At 45.6% G+C, this 10106-nt stretch overlaps 2 protein-coding genes across 4 annotated transcripts; both read left to right on the top strand.

Moving 5' to 3' along the window:
* The first annotated feature begins 4134 nt into the window (after positions 1-4134).
* Positions 4135-7794, top strand: LOC135391609 (uncharacterized). 3 transcript variants are annotated; one of them, XM_064621924.1, is made up of 2 exons: positions 4135-4153; positions 5587-7794. In XM_064621924.1, exon 2 carries the CDS (start codon positions 5594-5596, stop codon positions 7754-7756), a length of 2163 nt encoding a protein of 720 aa, XP_064477994.1. In that variant the 5' UTR covers positions 4135-4153; positions 5587-5593; the 3' UTR covers positions 7757-7794. The 3 variants fall into 3 exon arrangements, with proteins under 3 accessions (XP_064477994.1, XP_064477993.1, XP_064477995.1); XM_064621923.1 differs by lacking the exon at positions 4135-4153 and adding an exon at positions 4210-4595; XM_064621925.1 differs by lacking the exon at positions 4135-4153 and adding an exon at positions 5108-5216.
* A 1262-nt stretch (positions 7795-9056) lies between these two features.
* Positions 9057-10106, top strand: LOC135391610 (large ribosomal subunit protein mL43-like). Its single transcript, XM_064621926.1, has 2 exons — positions 9057-9548; positions 9903-10106. Exons 1-2 carry the CDS (start codon positions 9173-9175, stop codon positions 10070-10072), a joined length of 546 nt encoding a protein of 181 aa, XP_064477996.1. The 5' UTR covers positions 9057-9172; the 3' UTR covers positions 10073-10106.

Here is a 10106-nt window from a genome sequence, read left to right on the forward strand (position 1 = left end):
CCCGCTCCCAACGAATATGCGTTCCGAAGATCCTACCGTTACACCTCACTGGCAGCTGCTGGTACCTTTTCGACTGCTTTGTTTCATTGATCTGATTGCTTTGGGCGAAATTCAGGCTATGTGTTGTGTCATCCTCTGTGTTTCTTCGCCTCACCTTCTACTGTGATAATGAGTATGGTGGGCGGATAGATATTTTACAAATTGCAAGATGCATTTTTGGGTTGGTGCCTCTTCGCTCTTTTGACCTGGGCGCGCCGAGCCCCAAAGGTTGGTGTCGGTCTCTTAGCGGGACTTCCCGGGGGAGGCGGCGCCCCCTCTAGTTCATGTTCCGGGGGGGGGGGGGGGGGCAAGGGCCCCTGCGCCCCCCCGCAGTCGGCGCCTATGCTCAAGCGCCTTCAGAGGAGATCGACAGTTCAGACGATATGTTGGTTTCATGCATTCATACTGTTTGCAAGCTTTTTCTAGGGGTTGCTTCAGCCGATTAATAGCGTGTTTTCTGAACGTCTGAACTGTATTAACAGAACGCATAAAAGAAAAGTAAAGGAGGAGGTACTTTTTGTAACCTTTTTCGAGACCTGTGAAGTGGGCGCTTTGTTATTATTCGCTTTCCACTATGATGACCTACACAGTGCCTGGAGCCCTGTCACTCACATGGAAAATATCTCTCTGTTCGGATCGGATCATTCCTTGAACGCGATCGACATCAATAATACCTTTCCTTTGCAAACTTCACTTATGACTCAGTTGCAGGATTGGATTCCCGCACACCCAAAAAACCGCTCAGCCTTCCTCCTCTCCCTGACAAACAGAAGATTCGTGTCCTTTCAAGTATCCCGCTTTCGGTGGTTCTGGGCGCTCGGATGAAAAGAATTTTGGGGGGATATGGGTCACTGCCACCCGCGTGCCCAGATCAACCGAAAGCCCAGAACCTCCGAACATTTTCTCGGATGAAATGAGCTTTTGGTTGATTTGGGACGTCGGTGGAAATGGGCATTTGGAGGATATGAGGCCTAACCGACATGTGACGCTACACAAGCAGCAAGGGGATATGGACATGTTTCCTGTCATGCTGGATTTGTTAATGTATGTCCGTGTGCAGTGAATTTACTGATCTACTATGAACTCTTCCACGTGAGAGATCAGCTAACAGTGAATGCGAAGTTGCTTCGGCATTTACTCGAACTTCAGAAACAATGTTCACGTCAAGTTCGTGTTTGGCGCAGATACAGAAGACTGCATATGTGCGATTTGGAAATACCAACCCCGAAAAATAAAGCACCTTGTGCAACAGAAAGAGCCAACGCTTCCGCGTTTTATTTATTTCACTGGATGCGAACGAAAATCCAGAATCGCCAAAGCGGGGGAGAGAACAGAGGGGAAAGAGAAAAAGAACGCCTTGGCCGTACTCTACTCTACGTCGTTGTACCGCTGCCGGCAGAACCACCTGCTGGAACACATACTGTTGTCGGTATGATTTTTAAACAAATCTACATGAATAGTGGGAATATAAGAGGCAAGAATGCTTATATCCATGAAATCCAGCTGTTAAAAATAAGATTGTACAGCACAAGGCCGTTTTTTGTTACGATTTCGTTGTGATCGCCGTGTTCACTAGGCCTAACACCGGCGACAAAACGTATTATTTTCAGTTAGATGTTGATGGATGAGCATAAGTTGAAACTGATTTCCGAGAAATTTATATTAGGATGTACATTTGCAGCGTAAAATCAGGTTAGTTTGTGAAAATTTTTTGTCACGAAATCCCCGCTTCACTGTGTTTGTTTTCGTCGCCATTTTGGGTGGCGGTATGGTGTCATGGCGACCCCCTTGGTAAAAAGCAAACCAATCAGAGGAGCGAAACTGTGATTGACAGGTCGAGCCTCTTTTTGTGACTCCTCCCAATGGCCAGACTCCCTTTTAATATACGGCTCTGGTCTGGAGGCTCCTCGCCCTTACGCGGAGCGCGCATTTTGACTCCCAACTTGCTACACGCTGCCCATTGCCGGCTGTGCATTTTGCGCGTTCGAGCGGCCATCCGGCACATATACACGCAAGTGATTGCATTTCTTCGGTGTCTTAGCGTAATTGTACGTTTTGGGAACAAATATCGCAACTCATCCCTCCGGAATTTTAAATCCAGTGTGCAACAAGCGTGTCAGAACTGCCTCTATGACCGCTCAAATCGGTCGTTACACGAGTAATTTTCTCGGGTAATACCAGAGAGTTCCAGAGGTTTTTTTTCTGCGTGTACCACGTTCGGGTCACAGTTCTTTTGCATCGGAATTTACGCATGAAAGAGCTCCTTTTTTCTTTTCTCTATTTCTATGAACCACTGCTAGGGCTCAGTTCATCTCCGTATGGTTGGCATGGGGTCGTTGATCTGTCGCCTAAAGAGCTAGGTCGCGAACCAGCGTTCGTTCTTGTTTTAGTAGTTCCTACTTGATTGAGCAAATACATTTGTTGGTGGACGAAGACAAGCGTGCGTGGAGATCTGCAGAGTGCGTTACTCGCATGATACGTCGTGCAGCGAAATGCCAGGGTGCTGTGTGCCCAAGTGTGCCAATTGCGTTAAATCTCCGCAAAGCCACAACAAGCTCATTGAGCTTCGTGAACACGTACGTGGTGCAATGAATCTTCGGTATATTTCGGGCAGCGTGAGAAATGTGAAGAGGCATTCGACTTTTATTCATAATAATGTGGGCAATAATCTTCCTACTTGTGACCAACACAAAGAAGAACTATGTCATGTAATCGTGGGCAAATTTGTACAACTGCGATTAAGGGTGCAGTTGCGACAGGAGCATATGTCGGTAAAACAACGTCGTTTTCAAGCACAACGGCAGCTGGCGTTGCACTTGAATGAGATGTTATAATCTGCATAAATCTGCTTGCAATTAACATATTTCTGTTGTCTATACACATTCCCATGTTTACTATCGTAATTCGCTGGTCGAGACGCGACCGCGTGTCCAAGTGCAGTGACGAGTTTAGACAAATGTTACAAAGCATTAACAACATATTTTACAACCCATGACCAGCTCTACTAGCATATATGACAGTTTTGCTACGCTAGTATCCTTCATTCCGCTTTTACCCTCTTCCTGTCGCGAAAAATCGAGAAAAACGCAACCCCGCCGCTGACGCCCAATGCGATGTGGGAGTCAAGATGCCGGCGCTCGTAGCAGACGACGGAGTTGTCGCCTCCCTGAAAAGGGGACGCACATGGAGGCTCCCTAGCTATAGGAGTGCATTCTCGCTTTCGGTTTTGTTTTCGCGATACAGCATCGCCGTGATATCTTCTGTGTTTTTTGTCGTATCAGTTAAAGGTGTGACCCCTTGCAGTTTGTCGCATTCCTGGAGGATGTGGTTTATGTCTTCAGGTGCTTTACAACAGAGTGGGCAAGTAGGGTCGATGTCCTCACCAAACAGTTCTTTTCTTCTGGTGTTCGTTAGTAGACATCCTTATTGCCTGGAAGAGCAGGGCACTTCCCCTATCTCCTCTGTATCCCGTGCAGGTTCGCGGTTTTGGCTTGTGGTCCATGTAAATCCTAAGACTGTGTTTTTTCCCTGTGTTTTTCCTCCAATCTTCAATTTCGACTTTGTTTATTTCTTCTGTTGTAATTTTTGTCCATTCTTTCTCGCTTTGTGCTGTCTATCGTTTTGTTCCCCTGCTGTATTTCCTATCATACTGGTTAATGTTTTTGATCCACCTGGATTTTAGTCCGCAGAATCTGATATGATGGAAAGTTGTCTTTGAAGTCGACGTTTCAGGCATGTGGATCAAGCGTCCTAGATAATGGGTTTTAGCTCTGGCGTCTCTAGTCAGAAATGAGGTCCATCCCATTTCGCCCTGTACTGCCGCGTTTGGCGTTGCGAAATTGCCGCATGATCCGCCAGGGGCGCTACTCATCGGCACGCCACGATTGACGATGAAAATTTGAATTCTGAAGTCTGAACGCGCAGAAGCTACCTGTGGTATAACCACATACTGAGTCTAGAAATATAAGAATTATAAAATTATGTGTTCTGGAACCTTTTTTTTATATCCATTTCATTAACACCATTGGAAACACAGAAAAACACAGTCACGCCTAAGGTTTCGGCTGGGCGGATGGGTGATCTTGCGAAACGTATGAACCTTGGGTTAGGTCAGGTAAGCGCATTTTAATCAGGTTAGGTCAGGTCAGGCTAGGTTACACAGATTGGGGGGAGGGGGGGGCGCCGCCCCAAAACTAACAAATACGTACTATGAAAAAAAATGGCTAAGAACAAATACTTTCAAGTTATTTAAAAGCTCGCGCGAAGCGACAGATGGGAAGAGGAGGAAATGACATCATTGGTCACGTGGGATATGCCTCGATTGCCTCTTCCGCGTGTTGTTGGACAAAATGATATCATCGTAGGAGGACTTCCCAGAAATGACCACTGCTACGGAACTAGAAACCTCCCAATTTTGTCAAAGCCGGCTGTACAGGTACATGAGATGGTGGAGATGGTTTCCACATGCGGACACTGCATGACGATCTTGTCCGAGGTTCCGAGCTGAGTAAACTCCAATGGAAGTGCTGTAAGCAAGTGGACCCCATCTTTCCGATGCAAGTACTCAATTTATTTCTAATGCCGCTCATGAATTGCAGGTTTTTTGGGTGTCACATCAAGGAATAGACATTTGTAGTAGCGACACCACCGATTTTTCCCGATTGTTTTTGTCTCGAAGTATTCTCCCCGAAGGGGTGTCCGTTCCATATTTATTAGGAAGGACAATTGTTGAGGCTTTACTTGAATGAATATCATATCAGTCACAGATCATGTAGCTCATCAGCAGGCCAAATGACGTAATCTTTGCACCTTGGGCCACTGGTATGGTTCTCAAGCCATGAATGAGGAGTTCTGTGCCTGTTTGCCCGATTCTCAGCTTTTGCATATCAGGCAACCGCATTGCCGAGCTTTGCATCACCCACAACAATTATCTGGTAGTTGCGACGATGCGATACGATTCCGACGTTTCCAACTCTTTCTTTTTTCTTCTTTTTCTTTCTTTTTTATTACTTTCTGTTATTTCTTTTTCGCTGAACTTGTTTACGACACTGTGGTGGACACTGGTGGTGGAGTTCCTACCGGGAGTCGAGTTTTAAAAATTAGCGAAAGCGTTTGCAAATTAAATATGTCATACACGGAACAGACGAGCACATACCGAAACGAAATATACAAGAACAGTAAGGTTTTGTGGCCTAGGTCACTTTGTGTACGCATTTGTATGAAACACAGACGGGGGGCCATGCCAAGACGGATTTGGCGGCCGCCATCTTGTGCAAGGCAGAGGAGCGCTTTGACAGAGCCTCTTTTTGGGGCATGGGTGGGGTAGGGTGTAGAAGGCTTAGATTAACTTAGATCTGCATGGTTCGTGGAGAGGCTTGTTTTTGTGCAGAACTCAAAATTAAATTCCCACCGAAACAACGTCACTCGGATTTTTTGCACTCTACAAACGACCGAGTTCATTGGTTATAGAAATGTCTATGATGTCTATAAGTGTGCATTGTGTTCGACTGTTGTGGCTAAGTACGTCCTGTTCAAATCCTTTCGCAGGTCGGGCATGTGTTTACAAGATTCTGTGGTGGACACCCTGTCTGGCCCTAGTGCTACACTGCCACTCCAACCTCTTGGTCACATGGAAGGACAGATAGAGAATGTGAAGAAGGCACTGCGCTTGCAGGCCATTGACTTTGAGGCACAATGCACATCAAGTACAGACACTGACTGCTGGATCTTACACAACCTCACACCATGGAACAAGATTCTTTACTTTGCAAATATGGAACTTACAGAGCACAAACCTGGAAGGTTGAGTCTGTGTGAGGTGAATAATAATATCGCTACGTGCTGTGACAGTGGGCCCCTACTCAGTGCTGCATTTGTGGCTTATTGGCTAGTCAAGAAACACAGTTGCGTCGACTTTTTTAAACCAGACGCCCTCGTAGTTCGACAGTCAAGCAGCGCGTTCAAAGATGCTCTTGCATCTAATGCTAATCTGTGCCACTTTGAATATTCCTGGAGTGGCTACTCTCGACACGAAGAACATTATGTCTCTGAGGGTGTCCGTCTGTTGAAGAATGTCGAAAGCCTTGTCCTCTGCAACGTCAAGATCAAGCAAGAAGGAGCTGTTCTTGTTGCTGAGATGCTCGAAGACAACAGAAAAATTAAAAAAGTAAACTTTACTAGAAATTCCCTCACATATCGTGGCTCGGAAAGAATATTTCGAGCTCTGAGACGGTGCTTGACGCTGACGGAGCTTGTATTTGACAGCAACGGCATTGGAAAGAAAGCAATGAAATATCTTGGTCAACTCGTTGCAAAAAGTCAGTTGCTCCAAACGGCTGTACTCCACTACTGCATTAGCTCGGGAGATAATGGTATAGAAAGTCTCGCCAATGCTCTCAAGGTTAACACCAGCGTTAAAGAGATCACCTTCTACACCTGTGGATCTTGTGTGGAAGCAATAGCAGATGCTCTCATAGAGAACAGATCTGTACGCTGTGCCAAATTTGTACAGTGTGGAGTCAGTGACGAGAATTGCTCGATGCTGTCCAGAATGCTCCAACAGAATTCAACCTTAGAAGAACTGCATCTCACTTCTAACGAGATTGAAGACAACGGAGCTTCGTTTCTAGCTACTGGACTTCTTGGGAACAAAACTCTCAGAAAGCTTTTCCTCAACAGGAACTGCATTGGACAGCATGGCTCAGGACGTCTCATCGGAGCCCTAGCAACGAACAAATCGCTTCAGTATCTTGATATAACTTCCAATTCTTTGGAAGAACATGACAGTAGCACATTAAGCAGAGCACTTATCAGTGCCAGAGCTTATGGCAGGGTAAAGCTGGACTGGCAAGATGTTGACATTGGTCAACTTGCAAACGCTTTTGCAGCCAGAAGCCAAATTGAAGATGTTGAGCTCAACAGCACGACGATTCCAGAGGAGAAGATGCTGGAAGTTCTGTCATCCCTCTGTGTTAATGCATCAGTTAAGAAGCTTTGTTTGAAGGGGCAATTAGCACTCCCCGTTGCTGAGTGTGTAGCCAGAGTGCTGTATACAAACACAAGTATCAAAAGTCTTGACGTATGCTTCTTCTGTATACAACAGCATGGTTTTCCAAGTTTGCTTCGGGCCCTTGAATGCAACAGAACCATAACAAAGTGCCGTATTAGCATACAGAAATACACCACAAAAATACTTCTGGCCATGGGGTCAGTCGTGTGCAAAAACACAGCCATCACTGATCTAGTCACTTTTGCTTTACATGAACGTGACTTCAGAGTTATATCCAAGGCATTAAGATCTAACTACACGATAACCAAACTAGACTTTCAATGTTCCGCGAAACCATATAAGGACATGTGTGACATTCGTGGTTTGCTTCAGCGCAATCAATCTCTTCTAAATGCGGCAGCTCGTTTCGTCATCAGCCCTTCAGTCCATAAAGAGAGAGCGTTGGCCTTCGAAAAACTCGCACACAGTGACAGGCTTGCCGAGCACTTGGTTAACATCACGTTGAAGAGTGCGGAGGATGTCAGCAAAATGTTGCGTTGTGCCAAGGACTATGTTGCGTCAAACTATTTCAGGATAGTCGGTGTGGTGAAAACAAAGGTGCTGTGCCATGACACTGTGGGCGACGGAGGACAAATTGACCAACTCAACGAGGTGTGTTTGCGAAGGCTGCTGTTTTACCTCAGGATTGATGACGTTATTGCTCTTTGATTGTCATAATTTAATAAATATCAATTGTTGCTACATGATTTTTTTTTGTCATCTATGCTATGCCCTTTCACGTCTGTGCATGTGTGTGATATGCTTGCTCGGATGAGTGATGAGTTGTTGTTTTTGTTTGTTCAATTGTGTGGTTGTTAGGAAGGGAATCAGCCACATATAATCTTCCACAGTGTTTTCCTCTTTTAAATACGTTCACCAGCCATTCCAGATTTCAGCCTCATTTAATCAGGGTTTGACTGCGTTAAGAAAATGACTAGTAGCAGTAAAATGAATGTCATCACAAAACAACAAATCTAACATGTTCACCAACAACATGTGCACGAAATGATTGGAAATGTTGAATCTGTTTCTTTTTTTTTGTTAGCTTGCACAATTAACTGGAGGAGAAACTGAATCAACAGGCAAGGCGTGTCATTGTTTTTGCCGGCCGTAACTGCTCTAGGGCCAATCCCATGTCACGGAGAGCTCCAGCGGCTCAGTGTAGTCCGTAGTGCAGTTTCGTTGCTGCTCGTCGCAGTGCTAGTTTCTTCGAGTTGTTGCCAGTTTGCCCCTTTTTTTGACGAGCAGCGTGGACTAGACGCATGTGCTTTCCAAAATGCCTCCTAAGTAAGACCAGAAGTGTCGCAAGAGCTTGGTGATGCTGCCAGTATTCAAGGGATAGCTTTGTCCAGTCAAAGACTGTGACAAAAGGGCCCTGTGCATCTATTGCAAGTGTGAAATTTATGCGAGGTTGTCAGACATAAAATAGCATAGAAGGTCGCAAAAAGACGAGAAGGCATCGGAACCTTTTGCAAGCAATAAACAACCACGTTCGGTGCCTCCGATGACAAAACCAGAAAACGGTTTGCAGAAGATTTGCAAGGTTCCGAATTTCCATGTCGCTACAATATGCAGCACTGAGACGGGACGGAGGGCGGTTAAAACAAGGAGACAAACGTATTTACGGTTTTAACCGCCCTTCGTCCCGCCTCAGTGCTGCATTGTAGCGACATGAACTATCACCAACTCCCCCTCTTCCTCCCTTTGATCCGAATTTCCTTTACTTTCTCTCATTCTTACCCACTCAGACTCATTTTTTCATGTCCTCTCTTGGCCATCTAGCACACTCATTCGCTGAAACATCCTGGTTGATCTCTCACCACATTGTTTCACAACGTGCAACGAACAAAAAGGACACAGTAGCAACAGCGACTTTTTTAGTGACTTTCAGTTTCGAATTTAGTGACTTTTCGGGACGCCACACGCCACTAGCGACTTCCTGCGAATGACATTTGGCAACACTGCTACGTGGTGAAGCCAGTGAAGCGTCCAGTGGCGGCCATGTAAACAAGACAAGCTACACCGCGTGCGAAGGAGATTGGTTTTGTTCCACTAGACACCGTAATTTTAAAACAAACAGCCATTATGGCGCACAGAGCAAGTGCATACGTCAAGAACGTACTCCATAATGGAGTTGGACGTCATGTGTGCCAGCTGCAGCGACTCACCATCAAGTTCTGCAAAACGCACGGCAACAGTCGCGGTGTGCGGGAATACATTGAAAAGGAAGCGGTAGATTTTGCGAGAAAAAATCCGGGTGTCGCCCTATACCTGAGACCCCGAAGACATCGGGATCCCGTTCTGGTCGCAGAATACCTCAATGGCGAGCGAGAACATATCAGAGCGGCGGATTATAGCTGCGAAGAAATGGTCAAGTGGGTAGAGTATCTGAGGACCAGGTCAGGAATGCCTGTCGTCAAGCTGAGGAAGTACTTTCACACCGATCATCCTAGCATCCAAGGTTTGCGGATTTGCAGTTTATCTGCGATTGTTCTCGGAACGAAATTTCGTCAATTTCATGTCAAAATATTTCTCCTTTTTGCTTTATCCGTCGTGCGAGAGATTGTGATTTTCCCGGGGAAACTCTTCAAATATCTATGTGCCGTTTCCTATTGAGCACACAAAAATAACTTACTTTATTCTACTGCACACTAGTATATATTATTAAGATTAAATAAGACATTAGGGATGCTGATGCAGTAAATCGTTGCTTGATCGTAATTTTTCCTTTCGAGCGCACCTGAGGTTAACTTTTTTTGTATGGTTTGAAGGAGGAAGCTAGTACAAGAAAGCTCCACGTTTTCTGTTTGTGCAGGTTTCTGGACACCATTTACTCATCGCCCAACAGAGCAGAATCTGACGCAGTATCCGGATGAACAGCTGAGCAAATTCATCAATGTTGAGCCCACAGCTTCGGAACAGCTGCTGCAAATGGCAGAGCAGTGCGGCTTTGAGAGTGGCCAGGAAGTAAATGAGAGGAAGTGAACACTAGGTTGATATTAAAAGTATTGTAGGTATA

The sequence above is a fragment of the Ornithodoros turicata genome, chromosome 4 (genome assembly GCF_037126465.1).
Source record: "Ornithodoros turicata isolate Travis chromosome 4, ASM3712646v1, whole genome shotgun sequence".
Lineage (NCBI taxonomy): Eukaryota > Metazoa > Arthropoda > Arachnida > Ixodida > Argasidae > Ornithodoros > Ornithodoros turicata.

Bases quoted from the DNA above. Each gene is read 5' to 3' on its own strand.
- LOC135391609 (XM_064621923.1), top strand. From the start codon at position 4,504: ATGCGGACACTGCATGACGATCTTGTCCGAGGTTCCGAGCTGAGTAAA. The intron at 4,596-5,586 runs GCAAGTACTCAA...ATCCTTTCGCAG, and splicing joins GTGGACCCCATCTTTCCGAT to GTCGGGCATGTGTTTACAAG.
- LOC135391610 (XM_064621926.1), top strand. From the start codon at position 9,173: ATGGCGCACAGAGCAAGTGCATACGTCAAGAACGTACTCCATAATGGA. The intron at 9,549-9,902 runs GTTTGCGGATTT...CTGTTTGTGCAG, and splicing joins CGATCATCCTAGCATCCAAG to GTTTCTGGACACCATTTACT.